Source organism: Rana temporaria, chromosome 1 (genome assembly GCF_905171775.1).
Source record: "Rana temporaria chromosome 1, aRanTem1.1, whole genome shotgun sequence".
Taxonomy (NCBI): Eukaryota; Metazoa; Chordata; class Amphibia; order Anura; family Ranidae; genus Rana; species Rana temporaria.
The window spans coordinates 25,453,504-25,480,540 of NC_053489.1; the positions used below are offsets into that span (position 1 = coordinate 25,453,504).

Sequence of the window (27,037 nt, forward strand, 5' to 3'; positions counted from 1 at the left end):
GACACTCCTAGACCTAAGGTCTAAAGATCTCCACCATGTTCTTCAGTGATTAGAAGAAAAATGTTTTGCACTCAATGTAAAATCCTTTTTTTTTTGTGTTTATTGAAGGACAACTTTCGGTTGTTCCGTTTGTGGCCAGTTGTGTTTCTTCTATTCACTTTTTTGTAACTGAGTAGCCTCAAGTTTGGCCACCAGCGGGGGTTGCCCCTAGGACAATGATGGCGAACCTTGGCACCCCAGATGTTTTGGAACTACATTTCCCATGATCCTCATGGACTCTGCAGTGTATTGGAGCATCATGCGAAATGTAGTTCCAAAACATCTGGGGTGACAGGTAGGGTTGTCCCGATACCACTTTTTTAGGACAGAGTACAAGTACCGATAATTTTTTTCAGGTACTCGTCGATACCGAATACCGATACTTTTTTTTTTTTTATGTCGTGTCAGTATTTTTTTTTATTTTACAATTTAAATTTTTCAATTTTTTTTGTTTTTTTTACAATGCTTCCTTGGGGGGGGGGGGGTGGATGTGTCAGTGTGTTTTTTTTTTTAATATGTATTTTTTACAATTAATTATTTTTATTATTTATTGCTATTTTGTTTTTCTTAGCCCTGTTGGGGGGCTTTGGCGAGATATCAGGGGTCTTAACAGACCTCTGACATCTCCCCTTTGATACAGAGAAAGGGACTAAGGACACAGATTCCCCAGTCTCTTTCTCAGCTGTGCTGAAAATGAATGGACAGGAGACAGAGGCTCCTCTCCATTCATAAACTGAAGCATCGTAAACACAGTTTACGATGCTGAGTTATATGAATGGACAGAGTCAGTGATCACTGACTCTGTTCATTCAGAAAAGGTAGGAGCCGGATTTAGCGGCTCCTACCTCCGCTCTCCATCCTGACAGAGGGGGGAGTGCAGCGGCACGTAGAAAGGTACAGGGCACGGAGGGGGAGAGCAGCACACGGAGAATTGACACAGGGCACGGAGGGGGGAGAGCAGCGCACAGAGAATTGACACAGGGCACGAAGGGGGGAGAGCAGCGCACAGAGAATGGACACAGGGCACGGAGGGGGAGAGCAGCGCATGGAGGATTGACACAGGACACAGAGGGGGGAGAGCAGCGACAAGGAGAATGGTACAGGGCACAAAGGGGGAGAGCAGCACACAGAGAATTGACACAGGGCACGGAAGGGGGAGAGCAGCGCACGGAGAATGGACACAGGGCACGGAGGGGGGAGAGCAGTGCACGGAGAATGGACACAGGGCACGGAGGGGGGAGAGCAGCGCACGGAAAATGGACACAGGGCACGGAGGGGGGAGAGCAGCGCACGGAGAATGGACACAGGGCACGGAGGGGGGAGAGCAGCACACAGAGAATGGACACAGGGCACGGAGGGGGGAGTGCAGCGACACGAAGGGGGAGAGCAGTGCACGGAGAATGGACACAGGGCACGGAGGGGGGAGAGCAGCGCACGGAGAATGGACACAGGGCACGGAGGGGGGGAGAGCAGCGCACGGAGAATGGACACAGGGCACGGAGGGGGGAGAGCAGCACACAGAGAATGGACACAGGGCACGGAGGGGGGAGTGCAGCGACACGAAGGGGGAGAGCAGTGCACGGAGAATTGACACAGGGCACGGAGGGGGGAGAGCAGCGCACAGAGAATCGACACAGGGCACGGAGGGGAGAGAGCAGCGGCACGGAGGGGGGGAGTGCAGGGGCATGGAGAATTGACACAGGGCACGGAGGGGGGAGAGCAGAACGGCAGCGGCACGGAGGGGGGACACAGGAGCATGGAGGGAGAGAGCAGAACGGATGGGAGAATACAGAGAAAGTCAGGTATCGGTAAAGTATCGGAGCATTTTCCCCGAGTACAAGTACAAATGCTTGGTATCGGGACAACCCTAGTGACAAGGTTCGCCATCACTGGCCTAAGCTGTGCTTTTGCTTTTTGTTCTTTGTGTCTTACTTGTGCAGGTGGCAGTATAACCCCAAGGTCAAGATCTTAAGGTCTCCACTGTGTCCTTCAATGAATGCACAGAAAGAGATTTCATGGTGAGTACAAAAAATACAAATATTTTCTGCCTTGTCTCTCTGTGTCTACTTTGATAAGTTTCCCTGATGTGATGCATACAAGAGGACCCCAATAATAATGTAGCACAAGATTCCCTTTATTTCTGAAGACCCCAGCACCACTTGCACACATACACTCAAGCAATCTTTATTGTGCGGTCACTGACGTATTGAACGCCTATGGCAAGCTCTTGGCAGTGGTTGGTAAATGTTCTTCTATGAATGTTTTTTTTTTTTTAACTCTCCCAAAAGCTACATTTATTCTCCAGTAAAATGCAGTTCACCCACACCGCTCTCCATGTTGCAGCAATGATAGTGGACTGTCTGCTTGACAAGGGATACTTGAGGGGAGGTATCAAGGAAAACTTGACAGGAGAGCCGTCAGAAAATGGCTGCTGATAACACCAGATGACTCTAAGCTACTGTCCTCTCTTGGCAAATCCTCTGAATAGACAGATGAAACAAATATGGCGGAAAGGTCCGGGGTTCTGCCAGCTGGCGGAGTGTAATTAGTGCAGCAGCCCACAGCCTGGACTGGGAAAGGCACTGAGTGAGTTCTGAGCAGCGTTTCAGTCCATCCTCCGCTGCTACCTGCTCTGCTGGACCAAGAGCCTCCGGAACCAGTCACGAACGACACAGTCTACCCGCAGAACCAGTGCAATCCCACACACCATAAAGATGCTGCTGATTGTGAAGCCCAGAGCTTCAAACAGGAACCTGAGAGACAAGAAGAGGACAATAAATTAAAGGTATACTATAAATGTAATACTGAAGAAGGGACACTATAGACGTAATACTGAAGAAGGGATACTATAGATGCAATACTGAATAAGGGACACTATAGACGTAATACTGAAGAAGGGACACTATAAATGTAATACTGAAGAAGGGATACTATAGATGCAATACTGAATAAGGGACACTATAGACGTAATACTGAATAAGGGACACTATAGACGTAATACTGAATAAGGGACACTATAGACGTAATACTAAAGAAGGAACACTATGGACGTAATACTAAAGAAGGGACACTATATACGTAATACTGAAGAAGGGACACTATATACGTAATACTGAAGAAGGGACACTATAGACGTAATACCCAAGAAGGGACACTATAGACGTAATACTGAAGAAGGGACACTATAGACGTAATACTGAATAAGGGACACTATAGACGTAATACTGAAGAAGGGACACTATAGACGTAATACCCAAGAAGGGACACTATAGACGTAATACCCAAGAAGGGACACTATAGACGTAATACTGAAGAAGGGACACTATAGACGTAATACTGAAGAAGGGACACTATAGACGTAATACTGAATAAGGGATACTATAGACGTAATACTGAATAAGGGACACTATAGACGTAATACTGAATAAGGGACACTATAGACGTAATACTGAAGAAGGGACACTATAGACGTAATACCCAAGAAGGGACACTATAGACGTAATACCCAAGAAGGGACACTATAGACATAATACCCAAGAAGGGACACTATAGACGTAATACTGAACAAGGGATACTATAGACGTAATACTGAAAAAAGGATACTATAGACGCAATACTGAACAAGGGACACTATAGACGTAATACTGAAGAAGGGATACTATAGACGCAATACTGAACAAGGGATACTATAGACGCAATACTGAACAAGGGATACTATAGACGTAATACTGAACAAGGGACACTATAGACGTAATACTGAAGAAGGGATACTATAGACGTAATACTGAAGAAGGGACACTATAGACGTAATACTAAACAAGGGATACTATAGACGTAATACTGAAGAAAGGATACTATAGACGCAATACTGAACAAGGGACACTATAGACGTAATACTGAAGAAGGGATACTATAGACGCAATACTGAACAAGGGACACTATAGACGTAATACTGAAGAAGGGACACTATAGACGCAATACTGAAGAAGGGATACTATAGACGTAATACTGAAGAAGGGACACTATAGACGTAATACTGAAGAAAGGATACTATAGACGCAATACTGAACAAGGGATACTATAGACGTAATACTGAACAAGGGATACTATAGACGTAATACTGAACAAGGGATACTATAGACGTAATACTGAAGAAGGGACACTATAGACGTAATACTAAAGAAGGGACACTATAGACGTAATACTGAATAAGGGACACTATAGACGTAATAATGAAGAAGGGACACTATAGACGTAATACTGAATAAGGGACACTATAGACGTAATACTGAAGAAGGGACACTATAGACGTAATACTGAAGAAGGGACACTATAGACGTAATACTGAATAAGGGATACTATAGACGTAATACTGAAGAAGGGACACTATAGACGTAATACTGAATAAGGGATACTATAGACGCAATACTGAATAAGGGACACTATAGACGTAATACTGAAGAAGGGATACTATAGACGCAATACTGAATAAGGGACACTATAGACGTAATACTGAAGAAGGGACACTATAGACGTAATACTGAATAAGGGACACTATAGACGTAATACTGAATAAGGGACACTATAGACGTAATACTGAATAAGGGACACTATAGACGTAATACTAAAGAAGGGACACTATAGACGTAATACTGAATAAGGGACACTATAGACGTAATACTGAAGAAGGGACACTATAGACGTAATAATGAAGAAGGGACACTATAGACGTAATGCTAAAGAAGGGATACTATAGACGTAATACTGAATAAGGGACACTATAGACGCAATACTGAACAAGGGATACTATAGACGTAATACTGAACAGGGGATACTATAGACGCAATACTGAACAAGGGATACTATAGACGTAATACTGAATATGGGATACTATAGACGTAAAAATGAACAAGGGACACTATAGACGTAATACTGAATAAGGGACACTATAGACGTAATACTGAAGAAGGGACACTATAGACGTAATACCGAAGAAGGGACACTATAGACGTAATACCGAAGAAGGGACACTATAGACGTAATACCGAAGAAGGGACACTATAGACGTAATACCGAAGAAGGGACACTATAGACGTAATACCGAAGAAGGGACACTATAGACGTAATACTGAATAAGGGATACTATAGACGTAATACTGAATAAGGGATACTATAGACGTAATACTGAATAAGGGATACTATAGACGTAATACTGAATAAGGGATACTATAGACGTAATACTGAAGAAGGGATACTATAGATGTAATACTGAAGAAGGGACACTATAGACGTAATACTAAAGAAGGGACACTATAGACGTAATACTGAATAAGGGACACTATAGACGTAATACTGAAGAAGGGACACTATAGACGTAATAATGAAGAAGGGACACTATAGACGTAATACCGAAGAAGGGACACTATAGACGTAATACCGAAGAAGGGACACTATAGACGTAATACCGAAGAAGGGATACTATAGACGTAATACTGAATAAGGGATACTATAGACGTAATACTGAATAAGGGATACTATAGACGTAATACTGAAGAAGGGACACTATAGACGTAATACCGAAGAAGGGACACTATAGACGTAATACTGAATAAGGGATACTATAGACGTAATACTGAATAAGGGATACTATAGACGTAATACTGAATAAGGGATACTATAGACGTAATACTGAATATGGGATACTATAGACGTAATACCGAAGAAGGGACACTATAGACGTAATACCGAAGAAGGGATACTATAGACGTAATACTGAATAAGGGATACTATAGACGTAATACTGAATAAGGGATACTATAGACGTAATACTGAATAAGGGATACTATAGACGTAATACTGAAGAAGGGACACTATAGACGTAATACCCAAGAAGGGACACTATAGACGTAATACCCAAGAAGGGACACTATAGACGTAATACTGAAGAAGGGACACTATAGACGTAATACTGAATAAGGGATACTATAGACGTAATACTGAATAAGGGATACTATAGACGTAATACTGAATAAGGGACACTATAGACGTAATACTGAAGAAGGGATACTATAGACGTAATACTGAAGAAGGGACACTATAGACGTAATACCGAAGAAGGGACACTATAGACGTAATACCGAAGAAGGGACACTATAGACGTAATACCGAAGAAGGGATACTATAGACGTAATACTGAATAAGGGATACTATAGACGTAATACTGAATAAGGGATACTATAGACGTAATACTGAAGAAGGGACACTATAGACGTAATACTGAAGAAGGGACACTATAGACGTTATACTGAATAAGGGACACTATAGACGTAATACCCAAGAAGGGACACTATAGATGTAATACTGAAGAAGGGACACTATAGATGTAATACTGAAGAAGGGACACTATAGACGTTATACTGAATAAGGGACACTATAGACGTAATACTGAAGAAGGGATACTATAGACGTAATACTGAAGAAGGGACACTATAGATGTAATACTGAAGAAGGGACACTATAGACGTAATACTAAAGAAGGGACACTATAGACGTAATACTGAATAAGGGATACTATAGACGTAATACTGAAGAAGGGATACTATAGATGTAATACTGAAGAAGGGACACTATAGACGTAATACTAAAGAAGGGACACTATAGACGTAATACTGAATAAGGGACACTATAGACGTAATACTGAATATGGGACACTATAGACGTAAAAATGAACAAGGGACACTATAGACGTAATACTGAATAAGGGACACTATAGACGTAATACTGAAGAAGGGACACTATAGACGTAATACTGAAGAAGGGACACTATAGACGTAATACCGAAGAAGGGACACTATAGACGTAATACCGAAGAAGGGACACTATAGACGTAATACCGAAGAAGGGACACTATAGACGTAATACCGAAGAAGGGATACTATAGACGTAATACCGAATAAGGGATACTATAGACGTAATACTGAATAAGGGATACTATAGACGTAATACTGAATAAGGGATACTATAGACGTAATACTGAAGAAGGGACACTATAGACGTAATACTGAAGAAGGGATACTATAGATGTAATACTGAAGAAGGGACACTATAGACGTTATACTGAATAAGGGACACTATAGACGTAATACTGAAGAAGGGACACTATAGACGTAATACTGAATAAGGGACACTATAGACGTAATACTGAATAAGGGATACTATAGATGTAATACTGAAGAAGGGACACTATAGACGTAATACTGAATAAGGGACACTATAGACGCAATACTGAAGAAGGGACACTATAGACGCAATACTGAAGAAGGGACACTATAGACGTAATACTGAAGAAGGGACACTATAGACGTAATACTGAAGAAGGGACACTATAGACGCAATACTGAATAAGGGACACTATAGACGTAATACTGAAGAAGGGACACTATAGACGTAATACTGAAGGGATACTATAGATGTAATACTGAAGAAGGGACACTATAGACGTAATACTGAAGAAGGGACACTATAGACGTAATACTGAAGAAGGGACACTATAGACGTAATACCGAAGAAGGGACACTATAGACGTAATACCGAAGAAGGGACACTATAGACGTAATACCGAAGAAGGGATACTATAGACGTAATACTGAATAAGGGATACTATAGACGTAATACTGAATAAGGGATACTATAGACGTAATACTGAATAAGGGATACTATAGACGTAATACTGAATAAGGGATACTATAGACGTAATACTGAAGAAGGGACACTATAGACGTAATACTGAAGAAGGGATACTATAGACGTAATACCGAATAAGGGATACTATAGACGTAATACCGAATAAGGGATACTATAGACGTAATACCGAAGAAGGGATACTATAGACGTAATACCGAATAAGGGATACTATAGACGTAATACTGAATAAGGGATACTATAGACGTAATACTGAAGAAGGGACACTATAGACGTAATACTGAATAAGGGATACTATAGACGTAATACTGAAGAAGGGACACTATAGACGTAATACTGAAGAAGGGATACTATAGATGTAATACTGAAGAAGGGACACTAAGGACGTTATACTGAATAAGGGACACTATAGACGTAATACTGAAGAAGGGACACTATAGACGTAATACTGAATAAGGGACACTATAGACGTAATACTGAATAAGGGATACTATAGATGTAATACTGAAGAAGGGACACTATAGACGTAATACTGAATAAGGGATACTATAGACGCAATACTGAATAAGGGACACTATAGACGCAATACTGAAGAAGGGACACTATAGACGTAATACTGAAGAAGGGACACTATAGACGTAATACTGAAGAAGGGACACTATAGACGCAATACTGAATAAGGGACACTATAGACGTAATACTGAAGAAGGGATACTATAGACATAATACTGAATAAGGGATACTATAGCCGCAATACTGAATAAGGGATACTATAGACGTAATACTGAATAAGGGATACTATAGACGTAATACTGAAGAAGGGACACTATAGACGTAATACTGAAGAAGGGATACTATAGACATAATACTGAATAAGGGATACTATAGCCGCAATACTGAATAAGGGATACTATAGACGTAATACTGAATAAGGGATACTATAGACGTAATACTGAAGAAGGGATACTATAAATGTAATACTGAGCAAGAGATTCTATGGCCCTGTTTCATGCAGTGAATCCCTGAATGTGGGATCTGTTCCATGCAGTGAATCCCTGAATGTGGGATCCGTTTCATGCAGTAAAAATAAATGAATGTGGAATCCGTTTCATGCAGTGAATCCCTGAATGTGGGGCCCTGTTTAATGCAGTGAATCCCTGAATCTGGAGCCGTTTCATGCAGTGAATGCCTAAGCATAGGGGTCATGTATGACATTGTCATCAGCCATATAAAAATAATCCCCTCCACAAGTCTGTATTCCAGCTTCTTTAGTTGGAAAAACCTTCTAACTAGAAATTGGGACATCCCGCCTCCAGGGACAACAACCTAGAACTAAGCTCCATCTTCCTGTATTCGTAGAAAGGGAAGATATTTTTTTCATGTGTGGTTAGGGACATGTATTTGGTCGTTTCAGATACAAGTAGCTTTAACCTACTTTGGAGCGAAGACTTTCCACACCATAAGATGCCGCCGAAGAATCATAGCTGCACAGACACAGGACAGGAGCTGTAAGGAAACAAAAAGCAAACGTGAATTGAAAAGAATGATTCTCAAACCGAATTACTGCTCCAAATCTTTGAAGTTGTGATAGTCAAAGTCTATGTTTGTCTGGCAGTGGGGTTACATCCAGGTGTTAAAGTAAGGCTTCATTTTACTTTACCAGCCCTATAAATGTCTACAGATTGGCTGGTAGTATAAAGCATGCCAATGTTAGACCAATAATCAATAGTAATCAATTGCTTTTGAGTGAGTTTCCACAAATCATGTTGCCATCAATTGTTGATTAAAAGGTGACAACTGACCAAATAGAGAAAAGATTAACAATGCCACAAAAAATAGTTTCTGTCGATATTTATTTGCACTCCCAGGGTATTTCAGAGTGTGCATTCACATCAGGCTCAGTACCTGCACTCCCTGGATGGAGACTATGTGTGGTCACAGGAACAGCAGGCTCAATACCTGCACTCCCTGGATGGAGACTATGTGTGGTCACAGGAACAGCAGGCTCAATACCTGCACTCCCTGGATGGAGAGTGTGTGCGATAACAGTAAGATCAGGCTTTGTGCCTGAACCCCCAGGATGAACAGTGCTTGAAGACTCAGTACCTGCACTCCCTGGATGGAGAATGTGTGTGGTCACAGTAACAGCAGGGTCAGTACCTGAACTCCCTGGATGGAGAATATGTGTGGTCACAGGAACAGCAGACTCAGTACCGGCACTCCCTGCATGGAGAATATGTGTGGTCACAGTAACAGCGGGGTCAGTACCTGCTTACCTGGATGGAGAATATGTGTGGTCACAGGAACAGCGGGGTCAGTACCTGCACTCCCTGCATGGAGAATATGTGTGGTCACAGGAACAGCAGACTCAGTATCTGCACTCCCTGGATGGAGAATGTGTGTGGTCACAGTAACAGCGGGGTCAGTACCTGCACTCCCTGGATGGAGAATGTGTGTGGTCACAGGAACAGCAAGGTCAGTACCTGCACTCCCTGGATGGAGAATGTGTGTGGTCACAAGAACAGCGGGGTCAGTACCTGAACTCCCTGGATGGAGAATGTGTGTGGTCACAAGAACAGCGGGGTCAGTACCTGCACTCCCTGCATGGAGAATATGTGTGGTCACAGTAACAGCAGGGTCAGTACCTGCACTCCCTGGATGGAGAATGTGTGTGGTCACAGTAACAGCGGGGTCAGTACCTGCACTCCCTGCATGGAGAATATGTGTGGTCACAGTAACAGCAGGGTCAGTACCTGCACTCCCTGGATGGAGAATGTGTGTGGTCACAAGAACAGCGGGGTCAGTACCTGAACTCCCTGGATGGAGAATGTGTGTGGTCACAGTAACAGCGGGGTCAGTACCTGCACTCCATGGATGGAGAATATGTGTGGTCACAGTAACAGCGGGGTCAGTACCTGAACACCCTGGATGAAGAATGTGTGTGGTCACAGTAACAGCAGGGTCAGTACCTGCACTCTCTGCATGGAGAATATGTGTGGTCACAGGAACAGCGGGGTAAGTACCTGCACTCCATGCATGGAGAATATGTGTGGTCACAGGAACAGCGGGGTCAGTACCTGAACTCCCTGGATGGAGAATGTGTGTGGTCACAGTAACAGCAGGGTCAGTACCTGCACTCCCTGCATGGAGAATATGTGTGGTCACAGTAACAGCAGACTCAGTACCTGCACGGAGAATATGTGTGGTCACAGTACCAGCGGGGTCAGTACCTGAACTCCCTGGATGGGGAATATGTGTGGTCACAGGAACAACAGACTCAGTACCTGAACTCCCTGGATTAAATGTTTGTTTGTGCAGGCACAGTAACATTGGGCTCGATACCTGCACTCCCTGGATGAGGAGTGTGTTCAGACAAAGTAACATTAGGCTCGGTACCTGTACTCCCTGGATGAAGAAAGTGTATAATCACATTAGCCGGCTCAGTACCTGCACTCCCAGGTGAAAGGTGTGTTTAGGCACAGTAAAATTGGGCTCTGTACCTGCACTTCCTGAATGAAGAGTGTGTATGGTCGCAGTATTAGCTGGCTCAGTACCTGCACTCCATGAATGATGAGTGGTTGTGGTCAAAATATTAGCTGGCTTGGTACTTGCACTCCCGAATGAAGAGTGTGTGCAGACACAGTAACACTGGGCTCAGGACATGTACTCCCTGAATGATGATTGATTGTGGTCATATTATTAGCTGGCTCAGTACCTGCACTCCTTGGATGAAGAGGTATTTGGTCCCCAGCTGAAGCAGAGCCACAGAGAAGCAGTCGGGATTCTCTCTCAGCCTCATCTCCATTAGAGGCATGTCCTCGTCCTCACTCTCCCCTTCTCGGGTCTCTCTTTTCCCTCTCTTCCTCCGCCCCGTGGGGGATTCACACAGGAACGGCCATAGCAGCAGTAGGCAGGATCCGGCTTCCTCAGGGGAGAAGATATCATTTACGTCAGACAATCTCCAAGTATAGATTTCACAGAGCAAATTAATGCCACACCCGTTAGACCACACCCACAACAAGCCACACCCATTATCATCTGCCTTTTATTTATAAAAGTTAGCAGCTATACCCATGGCGGCTGGTGCAAAGGCAAACAAACCACCCGACTACCCCCCCCCCCTGCCACGGGTGGTATTCATGCGGTCGGGCTTTCAATTGGCAGATACAGAGCACTAAGAGATCTCTCTGGGCGCCATCTCTCGAGTCCCGGATCTTCCTGTACATCCTCCCCCCGGCCTGGCCAATATAATCGATTTTCCTCTCGGCCAATCGCACTCCTCCTGCTTCCTGATTGGCCGGGAGGGAAAGCAGGAAGACAATAATGAATATTAATTTGCTATTGTCACACAACTGGGTGGGCTTGGGGCGCAGTGCTCTGCGCCCCAAGCCCACCCTTTTTTTAAGCCAATTAGAGCCTCAGGGCCAGATCCACAAAAACGGGCGTATATTTAGGCGGGCGTAGCGCATCTCATATGCGCTACGCCATCGTAAATCAGAGTGGCTGGTAGGGTATCCACAAAGAACTTGCTCCCATATGCGGGCCGGCGTAACGTAAATCTGCCGACGTAAGCCCGCGTAATTCAAAGTAGGCTTAGAGTGGGCGTGTTGTATGGTAATCTAGTATGACCCCACGTAATTGACGCTTTTTACGAACGGCGCATGCGCCGTCCGTGGACGTATCCCAGTGCACATGCGCGAAATCACGTCGCAAATAGTCAATGCTTTTGACGTGAACGTAACTTACGCAAAACACTATTCGCGAATAACAACGTAAAATTCGACGCTGTCCCGACGTCCATACTTAACATTGCGTACGCCTCATAGAGCCGGGGGTAACGTTAAAGCCTTACGTAAACGACGTAAAAAAATTGCGCCAGGTGGACGTACGTTTGAGAATCGGCATATCTAGCTAATTTGCATACTCTACTCGGAAATCAACGGAAGCGCCACCTAGCGGCCAGCGTAAATATGCACCTAAGATCCAACGGCGTACTAAGACGTACGTCGTTAGGATCTAGACCACATTCAGGCGTATCTTGTTTTGTGGATACAAAACAAAGATACAACGGCGCATCGAAGAACTTACGCGGCGTATCAATAGATACGCCGACGTAACTCTTTGTGGATCTGGCCCTCAGGCTCTAATCATGTGCTTAAAAAAAAACCAAAAAAAAAAACCCTATTGCAATCCCTGCGTCCGGTGCCCTGCATATAGATTAGGGGCTGGGTACATGGATTAGAGGGGCGGCGCCCCTGAGCCCTGTATGGCGTGGCGGCCACTGAGCCCTCCAAATATCGCAGCCACACTTCTTTTTATCTCCATATACTGGAGAGAATAGTATACTGTTCTGGGATAAGAACACCATGAACACATGATTAAGAAATCATGCTATGATTTGATTGGTTTGGCCGCTCCTAATGTCTTTCAGTTATCGGCGAGTTATAGGGTCGCCTCTTTGCACGATCCATATTCTATCGATTGCCTTGACCTTCCCCTTAACTCCCAGTAATTTTCTGTTCTGATTTGTTAGCGCTATTGTATTATTTCTACAGATTAGAAATGTGCAATCATTGTTACCTGAGAAGAGGATGTTGGAGCAGAAGGTGTTGGCAGCAACCAGCAGTGCAGGGATGATGTTGTTTGTGTGTCCGTCCTGAAAGCCCACAAAGGCCGAATTCCAGTGAATGGCAGGGAAGACGGGCTGGTGACCAGTGGAGTAGAAGCTCTGGGTGGCGGCGAGAGCCCACGCTATGACCGCGTACCACGGGACGCAAAACAAGTCTAAAGTAACGATAACAATAGTATTTATACCACTCTAATCGTCTGAAGGTCAGTCAACTTTAGCCTTTTACCATATGTTATTGTCCTTTAATAGGAGGCCTATGTATAAGGTATATCATCATCTGGTATACATACTGTATATTGCAGCCTGCATTTTGGAGCCCATTCATAAAATGCAGGCCGTAGTATGTAACCTGCAGCCTTAAAGCGGAGGTTCACCCAAATAACATTTATATCAGACCAACTTATTTATACTTCTAACATGTACAGTCCACAATCTTTTTATTTTTTTTAGGCTGTATATACCTTCTAATCTATATTTGCAATCTGGGTTCCGAGTAGGCATTTCTATGCTGAGGAGGCATGTCATCTGGGAGGTCGCCCAGAGGATTGACGTCTTTTCAGAAAAAGTTCCCCCCCGGCGGATAAGGCCCCGCCCCCTGTATTGCGTAGGCGCATCACGAGTCACGGTGTTTCCGAAAGAAGCCGAACATGCAGAGCTGCGAGTCGGCTCTATACGGCGCCTGCGCACCGACTAGGAGCCGCGTAGAGCTGACTGCGCAGGCGCCGTATAGAGCTTCTTCATGTTCGGCTTCTTTCGGAAACTCCGTGACTAGTGACGCACCTACGCAATACGGGGGGCGGGGCCGTATCCGCCGGGGGGAACTTTTTCTGATAAGACGTCAATCATCTGGGCGACCTCCCAGATGACATGCCTCCTCAGCATAGAAACGCCTACTCCCGCGAGGAGAAGTACCCGGAAGCCGGATTGCAAAAATAGATTAGAAGGTATGTACAGCCTAAAAATTGCGGACTGTACATGTTAGAAGTATAAAGAAGTTGGTCTGATATAAATGTTATTTGGGTGAACCTCCGCTTTAATGCTGCAGATAAAACTCCGGCATTGGAAGTGAGGCCGGTGTGTTGTGATATTCTGCTCCCTATCGCAGAATGCTGCGGAAGTCACGTGGTGCCCAACTGCGCATGCGCTCCAACGGCAAATGCGATCCACAGGATTTACGACACTACCCTTCAGTTTACCATACACGGAGCGGGGGAGAGAGAGAAATAGAGATACTGAGATACATTCAGAGCGAGAGAAAGATGGTGTACATATATTTTATATAAGGGAAGTAATGCACATAGGGGAGGTAATCCCCTCCCTGAGCCCCGCTTCTCTCTCAGTATCTCTATATCTGTATCCCTCTCTCGCGCTGAATGTATCTCAGTATCTCTATATCTCTATTTCTCTCTCGCTCTGAATGTGTCTCTCTCTCTCCCCCCTGCTCTGTCTATGGTAATACGTCACTTCCGTGACAAAGTGTGATGGGTTCACTGAAGGGTAGTGTCGTAAATCCTGTGGAACGCATCGCATTTGCCGTTGGAGCGCATTGTGCATGCGCAGTTGGGCGCCACGTAACTTCCGCAGCATTCTACGATAGGCAGCAGAATGTGACAATACACCGGCACAGGACTTTGACAGGTCATGTGACCTGGCTCTCCTCCTGGCTTGTTTTTTTTGTTTTTTTTTGGTTTATTCAATTCAATTGGACACCCTTTGCTTTTAGAGTGGAAAACAAGCAGAAACGTGCTTCACGGATGTGCAGCTCCTTTGTAAAAGCAGCCCAATGTCTGCAACGCTGCTTTACAAATGGCCCACTCACACTGGCCGCACGCTAAAACAATCCATTTTTACCTGCACACTAGGGTCGGATGCATAAATGGATGGTGACTTTGGGGGAAGCACCAGTACGTTGTTGAAAAATGCAGCATGTCTCCACCATTCCACAACACACTGCAACAGACCTGAAGGAAGTGTTACAATGTGAACAAGGCACATAGAAAACGGTGACCGGCCTTGTTCAAGTGAAGAAAAACGCCAGTCACGCAACACAGTGAGAACGGGGCAAAAAAAGAGTTAACATGTGGAAAACCTTTCTGCATTAGGTTAAAAAAATTAGAAGGATGTGGGATTATCTTGTTGAGAAAGTTGATGCCACCGACTTTGTGGGTCTGGATAGAACTTTTGTTTTGTTTTCCAGTTATAAAAATGGCCACAATTGCCCCAGAAGAAATGCATTGGAAACTGCTGCAGCTTGTGAATGGCCTAAAAAATGGAGAGCAACTGAGCATGTGCAGAGCAGGGTGAGAGAGTATTACTGGATTTTAAACAGTATAGACACCTATTTTTACTGTGTTACATAGCTATACCTGCAAAAGGGGCCAGCCTGAAGTGATCTAACAAAACTTAAAGTGGCTGTAAACCCACTTAAAAAAAAATTAAAATAAAAAAACCTAATGCCTGCAGGACAACGGTATAATGAGCTACTTCCGGGTATGCGTGCGGGAGCCGCGAGTCATGGCATGACCTCCTTTAGAAACGGCACGATCGCCGTTTGTAAAGTGCGTCTGCGCCGTTGTCTACGGCAGTGTTTCCCAACTCCAGTCCTCAAGGCACACCAACAGGTCATGTTTTCAGGATTTCCCTCAGATGAAACGGCTGTGGTAATTACTAAGGCAGTGAAACTGATCAAATCACCTGTGCAAAATGATGGAAAGCCTGAAAACATGACCTGTTGGTGTGCCTTGAGGACTGGAGTTGGGAAACACTGGTCTACGGCACATGCGCTGTAGACATCGGCGCAAGCCTCTATTGTAAATATCTTCTAAACCGTGGAGGTTTAGGAGATATTTCTAGCACCTACAGGGTAAGCCTAATCTAGGCATACCTGTAGGTAAAAGTGGATGTACAGGGTGTACAACAACTTTAAAGGGGTTGTAAAGGCAGAAGGTTTTTTTTTATCTTAATGCATTAAGATCAAAAGCCTTGTATGTGCAGCAGCCCTCCCCCAACACTTACCTGAGGTCCCTCTTTGTCCAGCTATGTCCACGAGTGTCTCAGCTGCCTGAGATTCTCCTTCCTGATTGCCCGAGACACAGCAGTGGCGCCATTGGCTCCCGTTGCTGTCAAAGTCAGCTAGCCAATCAGGGGAGAAAAGGGGTGGGGCCAAGGTGGGGGCTCCGTGTCTGAATGGACAGACGGAGCTGTGATTCGGCTCAGGTGCCCCCCATAGCAAGCTGCTTGCTGTGGGGGCACCGAACAGGATGGAGAGGCCAGGATCACAGAAGAGGAACCTGAGAAGAGGAGGATCTGGGCTGCTCTGTGCAAATCCACTACAACAGAGCAGGTAAGTATAACATGTTTGTTATTTTTATAGGGGGAAAAAAAAAAACTAGACTTTACAATCACTTTAATTTTCTGACTGAAGTTCCACTTTAACTCACCGCTGTCATCAGGTGCCCAGTACAGGTTGGAGACATGTCCATGGATCTGGAGAATGACCAGTGCCTCTAGTAATAGGAGGAGGAAGGCAGGGGTCATTCGTTCACTGTGCAGCATTATAAGCACAAAGGTGAGCAGAGACAGAGTAATGACCATTGCGGCAGAGTATACGCTGCCTAGTCCGTAGGCTTCCAGTGCTGCTCCTTTCTTTCCTTCCTCTCCCTCTCTGCTATGCTGGAGCCGGTTCTTTAGCGTGCGTTGCATTTTCCTGTAGATCTGTGGAATAACATGCTGGAGCTCTGCCTGAGAACCCGGTGCACCACTAATAGTGGTCACTGTGTTGTCCGCACTGGAGTCCTTGCTCTGCTTCATATAAACTGTCATTGGTTTCCACAGGGTGAGCAAAATGCCCATTCCGGCGAAGACATATATGGCCCTAGGGAAGGCCACCAGGGCTAGGTGTGTGAGCTCCCGCAGCCTGGCAAAGGTGTCCTCTGTGCCAGAGCTAAGGGCCCAGAAGCAGGAAATCCCTAGCGCTATAAGTGGGAACCCCCATCGGACATACAGCACCAGTGGGGAGGTGCTGTTCAAGTTTCCGTAGTGCTGCAGCCACTTTCTGATGAGGTAGATAATGACCCCCAGGCACAAGACGCAACAGATATACGAGAAGTTCTTTATTTCCGGATCCTGCACACTGAACAGCGGAGTCAGAAAAGCAGACGGATGACATTCTGGCGTCTCTTCCCGGCAGTTGTGAAAGAAGTTAGAGAGGCGAATGCACAGCCCCAAGGCTGCAAGTAACAATAACAGCCGGGATCCATCCTTCTTATAGCCAGGTGTAAGTGAGGGCTTCAGAGATTCACTTCCTAGCGGGGTGAAAGTTGGGAGGGTCAGCCTGCCATCCCAGTGTAGCTTGGCCACTGTCACCAAGAGCAATGACGCAAGAAAAAACTGAGCTGCCTTTCCCTCCGCCACTACAAAACTGTCCGAAAACAGTGTACAGCAGCGGAAAAAGAGCACAATGCAGGACCCCGACGCTAAGAGAGAGGTAGGCCGGGACCACCATCTCTTTTGTGCATACCTCTTCAACCTGAAAATGTAAAGGAAACTGAGCTGAGAGATGATAGTACCTAAAGCACAAAGAGATACTAAATCCATATCTACGAAGGACATCCATGTGCCCAGGCCGAGTACAACAGTCAGCAACAGTGAGATAAACACCGGATACCCCAGCAGACTCCTATAAGACACCTTCATAGACAATCCAGCTTCGGCGACTATGTAAGAGACGACGCACGACATGAGGAGGATGAGGCTTCCGAAGATCATGCGAAGCGGGTGGAAGCGGGCCCAGGACTCCATACACACATGGCGGGCCTGGCTGAGGTAGAGCTGCATTTTCTGTACCAGCTGGGTCAGTCGCTCTTTCATCTCTGCCTCCGACAACGCATTCTGGTCCCACTGTGACATCAGCTGCTTGTATTCTGCCATGGAGGAGGAGGAAAGATCATGGAGGAGCCTCAACTTATCAGCAGAAAGGTCCCCTGCAGCCTGGGAGTAGGAGGAGAGATAACGGGCTACCTGTGAGAGAGAGAAAACATAGTACTTGTGAGTCCTCGGCACAAAAACTTAGCTGCAAACTAAAGCAGGTACAATGATAACACAGAAAAAAAGGAAAACACCGTATAAAACCCACTGTGACTCTTACATTTGTAACATAGCATCGCTTAACCCAGGGCTCGACAAAATCCGGGCGCCCGGTCGCAATTGCAACTAGAATTATAAACCTTGCGCCCAGGAAGCTTAGGCCTGCAAAGCCGCTGCCTCAATTACCGGCCGGCCCGACGCGATCGCGTGGCGGGGGAGGTGCACGGAGACACAGGATACCCTCATCCTGTGTCTCCGTGTGCCCGTGCCGGCCGGTAATTGAGGCCGCGGCTTTGCGTCCTTCTGCAGGCCTAAGCTTCCTTCTGTGATCTGGCGCCATCTTGTGGTGGCCGTTGGCATGACAAGTAAACCAGCAATCCAGCAATTCTAATGGAGCCTCCCTAGTGTTTTCACTGCCATCTCCTTCCCTCTAATTGGAGCCCCCAAACATTATATATATTTTTTATTCTAACACCCTAGAGAATAAAATGGCGGTCGTTGCAATACTTTCTGTCACACCGTATTTGTGCAGCGGTCTTACAAGCGCAATTGTTTTTTAAAAAAATACACTTTTTTTAATTAAAAAAATAAGACAACCGTAAAGTTAGCCCAATTTTTTTATATTGTGAAAGATAATGTTACGCCGAGTAAATTGATACCCAACATGTCACGCCTCAAAATTGCGTCCGCTCGTGGAATGGCAAAAAAACGTTTACCCTTTAAAATCTCCATAGGCGACGCTTAAAAAATTCTACAGGTTGCATGTTTTGAGTTACAGAGAAGGTCTAGGGCTAGAATTATTGCTCTCGCTCTACCAATCGCGGCGATACGTCACATATGTGGTTTAAATACCGTTTACATATGCGGGTGCTGCTCACGTATGCGTTCGCTTCTGCGCGCGAGCTCGGCGGGACGGGGCGCGTTTTCTGGCTCCTAACTTTTTTAGCTGGCTCCTAGATTCCAAGCAAATTTGTCAAACCCTGACATAACCACTTCAATACCAGGCAATTTCACCTCCTTCCTGCCCAGGCCATTTAAAGTGGTTGTAAGGTTTACCTTTAGCTACCCAGGGTATCTCCTAAACCTGTACGGTTTAGGAGATATCCCCTGTCCCCAGCATGTGCCGATGTCATCGGCCCATGCGCACTTGGGCAAACTGAAGCAATGGCACCTATGTGGTGCTGCTTCAGTCCGTGTGCCATTACCGCAGGCTTCCGCGTGCATGTGCGGGAGTGATGTCATCGCGGCTCTGGCCAATCACAGAGCCGGAGCTGCGATACCCAGAAGTAATCCCCGGGAAAGATGTCGCCGCCGGAGGGGGGGGGGGCGAGGACCGCTGGGGGTGCTTTGATCTCAGATATGTAATTCAAAATGAGCTAGTATGCTATGCGTACTAGCTCATTATGCCTTTGTCTTGCAGGGTTTTTTTGTTTCCGAGGGTTTACAACCACTTTAACCACTTCAGCCCCGGAAGACTTTTACCCCCTTGGTGACCAGACCATTTTTTGCGATACGGCACTGCGTCGATTTAACTGACAATTGCGCGGTCGTGTGATGTTGTACCCAAACAAAATTTCCTTTTTTCCCCACAAATAGAGCTTTCTTTTGGTGGTATTTGATCACCTCTGCTGTTTTCATATTTTTTGCTCTATAAACAAAAAAAGACCGACAATTTTGAGAAAAACATATTTTGTACTTTTTGCTATAATATCCCATTTTTTTTTTTAAACAACAAATATTTTCATCAGTTTAGGCCGATATGTATTCTTCTACATATTTTTGGTAAAAATAAATAAAAAATAAGCGTATATTGATTGGTTTGCAGCAAAAGTTTTAGCGTCTACAAAATAGGGGATAGATTTATGGTAATTGTTTTTACTAGTAATGGCGGTGATCAGCAATTTATATCGATTGCGGCAGACACATTGGACACTTTTTTGGGACCAGTGACATTTTTACAGTGATCAGAGCTAAAAATAGCCACTGATTACTATATAAATGTCACTAGAAGGGGTTAACAGTAGGGGGCGATCAGGGGGTTAGTTGTGTTCCCTGGGAGTGTTCTAACTGTAGGGGGATGGGACTGACTAGGGGAGGAGACCGATCTGTGTTCATACTTAGTATACACACATGATCTGTCTCCTCTCCCCTGAGAGAAACGGGATTTGTGTATTTATACACACAGATCCCAGTTCTCTGTCTGGTCATTTCCCCCGGCCAGGCATGCACATCGGCTCCGGGGACACGCTGAGGGCGTGTGCGCCTGCTCAAGCATCTTAAAGAGCCGATGTACAGCTACTACGGTTCGCCCAGCAGTGCCATTCTGCCGCAGTGCAACTGCGGCGGCTGGGTCGGAAGCGGTCAATCTTCACTGGGTTTTACTTTTTTGCTAAATAAATGACAAAATACAAAAAATTGTGGGGGGGGGGGGGGGCTTTTTCTTAATTTTTGTTATAAAATTCTGCAAATAAATAATATTTCTTCATAAATTTAGCCCAAAACATATTCTGTTAGATCTCTTTGGTGAAAATAACTTAAAGTGGAGTTCCACCCATAAATATAACATTACATCAGTAGTTTAAAAAAAAAGTTTTTTTTTTTAGATGCCTTCAAAGTGTTGTTGCTAGGCAGAATAGTTAATCTTCCCACTTCCTGCACCTAGGTGCTTAATGCTTCCTAACCTACACCGCACAGACTCCTGGGAATGTAGTGGGTGTAACTTTCCAGGAGTCTGTGCACTCCCCAGTCTCAAAGAATCATGTGACTTGGACAGCACAGGTGCTGAAACCTGATCTGACACTGCTTGTGCAGCACTGAGCATGTTCGAGATCTGCAAGGCTAAAATCCAGGAAGTCATACAGTCTGGCTTCATGATGCCCACACTTAAGATGGCCACAGTCAATTTCTATTTTATAAAGTGTCTAAATGCTGTAACAACCTAACAAAACGGACCTTAGTTTACAGGCCAACTTTACTAGAATACATTAAGCTTGTGTATTACAGGGGTATTTATATTTAAAAAGTAAAATTGTGGCCGGAACTCCGCTTTAAATCAGTGTATATTAAATTTAGTCTGAAGGAAAATGATATGGTCCACCAACTGGGGGGGGATTCCATCCTTACAATCAGCTCTCATCAGTGCTCTCCTCACTTAGCTCTGCAGTGTGTAACTTCAGCTCTCCGCCCTCTTTTTTCTGAACTCTCAGACAAGCTTATACATTCAGTACAGATGTAGAAAAGAGAATACTGCAGATAAACAGGTACAACCTATGTAGGAGGTACTTATTTTATCTCTGTGTATCACCTAAGACCAGTCACCTCGCCGGGTATATGTAAGAGTTTACAACCACTTTAAGTATGCACACAAGGCCTAAAAGTCTGCTTTAATTATTAGTTTAATAATTAGTAAGCAATAAGCATTGTTAGCTTTTTGAATTCCTGCTTCTAAAATAGATTCCAGAGACAAGTATTGAATACCATAGTACCGAGTATTCCACTAAAATGTAGTGTGACTCTCTACCTACGACTTATCATGAATGTTGCGGTGAGACTTACCTCTTGCACCTTCTCTGCCGGTTTCTGTATTACTTTCTCATCAGTCTATGAATTAAATTAAAGTTACTATGTATCTACTTACAAGCAAAGCACTCGTAGGCAGGACTTCTTCAGCGTGGCGTTGAATGAAGAAGTCCTATTGACGTAACGCGTACAGGGAGAGGAGTCACGTCTGACGTCACCCGTGGCCATATTCCTGGTTAGAAACGTATCACTGTTGTAAACACGCTTGTTCGCCTGCACTCGGTTCGAGTGCTTTGCTTGTAAGTAGCTGAATAAAAAGGAGTGTAATTGCGCTAAAATCAACCCATATATTCATAAAAACACCAGTGGTGTGAATGTGTGAAGTGTTGCTAATAATACCGTACTACGTGTATAGTCAAACAAACCATAAAAGTATATCAAAAACAACTAAAATAGTGAAATCAGTGTGTCTAATAAAAAGACAAAAAGTTGATATAAATAAGTTACATGTGCAAAATTTCGGATAAAGTTCCAATTTTGCACATGTAACTTATTTATATTTATTTGTTGCTACCATTGGGGGTTTCTTTTTAGTGTCTTTTTATTAGACACACTGATTGCACTATTTAGTTGTCTTTGATATACTTTTATGGTTTGCTGAATATACACGTAGTACGGTATTGTAACGGAATGGCCCGTGATACCCAGAGACTTTTGAAGGATGCGGGGTACTCCTGTGCCAGCTTCATCGATGACTCTTGTGTCTAGGGTCATCCTATGTCCAATAGGGGCATAGGATGACTGAGAAATTATATCTCGGATTACATGAGATGGGACAGTAATGATAATTCATGTATTGCAGGATATCTTGAAATATTACAAATGGTTTATTCTGACCCCAACAGGTCAATATTCATTCATGTGGGGACACAGACTGTTGAGGTGCTAATTAAGTCTACCTGGCTGTAATGATAAAAGCTTGCTGTGATTGCATTCTGTTGTCTATTGTGCTAATTAAGTCTGCCTCTCAAGAACCTTTTAATTATGTGATGCTAATTAGCACTGTTTTGTGTGAAAATACTATTGATGATAATATGTGATGTGACTTGGAACCCTCTAAAGGTCAGACGTCTGACTCATGTTTACTAAAGGAACGTGGATTATGTAGCAGGTGGGAATAGCTTATCGCAGAGTCAGAAAGTCTGTCTAAGATGTGGATTGAGCGGGACTCGTTAGCACCCCTTTGTGTGATGTTGTGGGTGGAGTGTGTCATTGTCCCTGTGATTACTGCAGCATGCTTTTTAGTTGCTAACTGTATAAAAAGCCTGAAGTTTACCATTAAAGTGTCACTTGTTTTAGAACCAGAGAACAGAGCTTGTGTCTCGTTATTCTGGGGGGGGGGGGGGGGATCCAATGGATCGTGTCTGCTGGATTGTGGAAGTGTCGGAAGCTGTCTTGGTTTGGTGGAATGGAATATCATAAACGGTGTTAACCCCTGACCGTTACAGGTATTATTAGCAACACTTCACACATTCACACCACTGGTGTTTTTATGACTATATGGGGTGATTTTAGCGCAATTACACTCCTTTTTATTCCGTTTTTTAGTGTGAGATACACATTCACATTATTGCAGCTTTTATCATTTGATTATCCATTTATTTATTAGTATCAGCGCTTTAGTTATTCATTTTATTTTCTTGTAAGTAGATTACCTTACTTTTAATACAAAATAAACCTGTTAAACGGAGAGCACTAGATTGTCCTCTTCTTTTCTCCATATGTTTGGGGAGACCGTCGGCTGGACCGTATGAGATCGTTACCCCAGGTGTGGGTCAAAAGCTGTGTGACCTGTTTCAGGTCGAGTATATGAGGTGAGAGGCTTGAATATCTGTGGTGGGAGGGACTGCAAATCACAGCTGCACCGTCTTGTTCATTTTATGCACCTAAGGAGGTTCCCTTTTGCTTCCACATAGGAGCACTCACCACTGGATTATTTTATAAGGACTATTATTGTATTGCACTATACTTTGTTATTTTGGAGTTACTTGATGGTTGGTAAATGATCAGAGTAGATGGAAAGAGGGATTAGATATTTTAAGGGTAGGGGAAAGTGAGGTAGGATAAGCAGTAGTAGTCGTAGAGTCATGCACAGGATGAGGCTATGATCGAGGAGGACATAAGATAGTCAGTGGAAAAGCGGAGTGGACCATTTTGACCAATATTTTAGTAGGACATCAGAAAGGAGGTACCGTATTTTCCGGCGTATAAGATGACTTTCTAACCCCTGAAATTTTTATTCAAAGTCGGGGGTCGTATTATACGCCGGTAACCTAATGCTTACCTTATCCGGGACCATGACATGCAGACCGCGTCCGTCCATTTTTCAAAAGCCGCGCCCCTCTTTTTGCTGTTCCGTGATAGGCTGAACACTCCGCTTCCCAGGAGACACTGTGTTTAATGTTCTGCCTATCACGGATGCCCTCTCGTCCGAGGACGAGAGGGCATCCGTGATAGGCGGAAACCCTAAACACAGTGTCTCCTGGGAAGCGGAGTGTTCGGCCTATCACGGAACAGCAGAAAGAGGAGCGCGGCTTTTGAAAAAAAAGGATTTTTGTACTCACCGTAAAATCCATTTCTCTGAGTTCATAGACGGACACAGCCTTCATTGACCTTCTGGCCTCCTCCGGTTCGCCGGTTGACTCCGTCAGGGGCTGTCCAGGATCTTCTGGTCAGGGGAGTGATTGTGCCAGTTCCCTCGTTGGAACGGTCTCGGGGTTTTACTCCATTCTGTTTGTGTCCCCATGGAGGATGGGGCCCGGTCGACCCTGGGCCTCAAGTCCCTCGTTTTGTTTTTGTCAGGTTTTTCTGGCATCCTTGGATGTCATGAACGTGTACCTGCATATCCTCAAACCACCAGAGATTCTGTGCTTTGCGGTCGGGGGGGGCCATTTTCAATGGTGTCCTTCCCATTCGGCGGGTTTTCGCCAAGGTGCTCGTACCGATACTGGCCCGGCTGTGACAGCGGGGGTTTGTTATCATGGGATGTCTGGACGACATTCTCCTACGAGCTTCTTCGAGCTCTGCATTGGTGGAGCCGTGTCTATCACGTGTCAGGCTCTCCGAGTGTTCGGCTGGTTTCTGGATTGTCCTGAAATCAGGGTTGATTCCGTCTCAGGGATACCTGAGACTGGTCCTGGATTCCTCCGGGGCGGGAGTGTTTTTCTCCTAGCGGAAAAACTTCAGACTCTGCTATCTGCTGTGCAGCAGTTGCCGACCCAGAAGCGGTCATCTCTGCGATTCTGCAGGAAGGTTCTGGGTCAGTTGGTAGCCTCTTTCGAGGCGGTTCCGTATGCCCAATTCAACGCCAGGGTACTACGGAGGGAACTGCTGTCACGATGGGACTAGCTTCCGTCATCTCTGGATTACCAGATTCAGTTGAGTCATCTGATCATGTCTCCCCTGGTATGGTGGCTGGCGTTTCCGGTGCTTCGGGCCGGAAAGTCATTTTTCTGCAGGCCACTGGACAGTGGTCACGACGGATGCCAGCCTCTCCGGTTGGGGAGGGGCGCTTGGGGCACCCAGTCAGCCCAGGGGCACTGGACTCAGGTGGAGTCCTGCCTACTGATCAACGTTCTGGAGCTCCGAGCAATCAAGCTTTGCCTTACCAGGTGATCCCTGGACCTACAGGGCCGACCGGTCAGGATCCTGTCCGATAACACCACGTCCGTGGCGTAGGTTGATCATCAGGGAGGCACACGGAGTTCTGTTGCAGCGACGGGAGTCGCGCGCATCCTTTCGGTGGGCCGAAGGGTCCGTTCCGGCTCTATCGGCCGGGTACATTCCGGGAATACGGAATTGGCTAGCCGACTACCTAAGTCGCACTGCACTGGGCCAAGGAGAGTGGTCTCTCCACCCGCAGGTGTTTCGGGGTCTGTGCCGAAAGTGGGGCACTCCGGACGTGGACCTTCTAGCGTCCCGTCTCTATATCGGTAGGTGCCACGGTTCGTGGCCAGGTTTAAGGACCCGTGGGCGGACGCGTCAGGCGCGTTGGTGGCTCCTTGGGGTCGCTGTCGCCTACTTTACACCTTCCCTCCTCGGAAGCTTCTTCCTCGCCTGCTGCGCAGAGTAGAAGCTGTAGGGATTCTATCGGTCCAGATTGGCCGCGTCGCTTCTGGTACGCGGACCAGGTGCGTCTGCTGGCAGACGCCCCCTAGCGTCTTCCCCTGGGAATTGATTTTCTGTTACAGGGTCCAATCTTCCACCCTGTTTCACAGCCACCGGCCTTAGCGGCGTGGCTGTTGAGAGCCAGGGGCTTAAGGACCGAGGCCTATTGGGCTCGGTGGTCTCTACCGTGCTGCCTGCACGGAGGTCTACCTCACGTAGGTTTTTTCCTCATACATGGAAGGCCTACTTCTCTGTGTGTGGGGAGATGAACTGGCACTCTCGTACATGCGTTGTGTACAGGATTCTGCTGTCTTTGCAGCAGGGAGTGGTTCAGGCTCTCGCCTTACGTACGGTTAGGAGCCAGATTTCTGCTCTGGCTGTTTTTTACTTGCAGCGACCCTTGGCATAGCACTCCTGGGTGCGTGCGTTGGGTCAGGGGGTCTGGCAGGTGGCCCCTCCGGTGCGCCCTCCATTACCCCCATGGGACTTGAATTTAGTCCTTTCAGTGCTTCGGGATGCTCCCTTTGAGGACATTCGGGAGGTTTTTTGTTTTATTGTCACAAAAGGTGATTTTATTTCTGGTAGCAATTACCTCGATCAGACGGGTGTCTGTCTGTTCTGGTGGCCTTGTCTTGCAAGGCTCCCTGCTTGGTCATCCGTAAGGACGAGGTGGTGCTGCGGCCGCAGCCGTTTTTTCTCCCTAAGGTCGTTTCGGCTTTTCACTTGGATGTGGACATTGTTCTTCCATCCTTGTGTCCTCAGCCGAAGAACCCGAAGGAGGCCACTTTACATTCTTTGGATGTGGTTCGGGCCCTTCGAGTTTACTTGTCGGCGACAGCTCCGTTCCGGATGTCGGACTCGCTGTTCGTGTCTGTGTCCGGTCCCAGTAAGGGCCTG

General features: G+C 45.5%; 1 protein-coding gene across 2 annotated transcripts in view; it reads right to left on the minus strand.

Moving 5' to 3' along the window:
- Window positions 1-2,152: 2,152 nt before the first annotated feature.
- The window catches only part of PIGO (phosphatidylinositol glycan anchor biosynthesis class O), a 56,767-nt gene continuing 31,882 nt past the window's right edge, over window positions 2,153-27,037 (minus strand). The window contains exons 7-11 of one of the 2 annotated variants that reach the window (XM_040336029.1): window positions 16,810-18,388; window positions 13,321-13,524; window positions 11,456-11,661; window positions 9,176-9,246; window positions 2,153-2,792 (exon numbers count right to left, since the gene is read on the minus strand). In XM_040336029.1, coding sequence (XP_040191963.1) covers window positions 2,663-2,792; window positions 9,176-9,246; window positions 11,456-11,661; window positions 13,321-13,524; window positions 16,810-18,388 — 2,190 coding nt within the window. In that variant the 3' untranslated portion in view covers window positions 2,153-2,662. Of the gene's footprint in view, window positions 2,793-9,175; window positions 9,247-11,455; window positions 11,666-13,320; window positions 13,525-16,809; window positions 18,389-27,037 lie in introns of those variants that run through there. The other variant, XM_040336030.1, reaches the window with a different exon arrangement.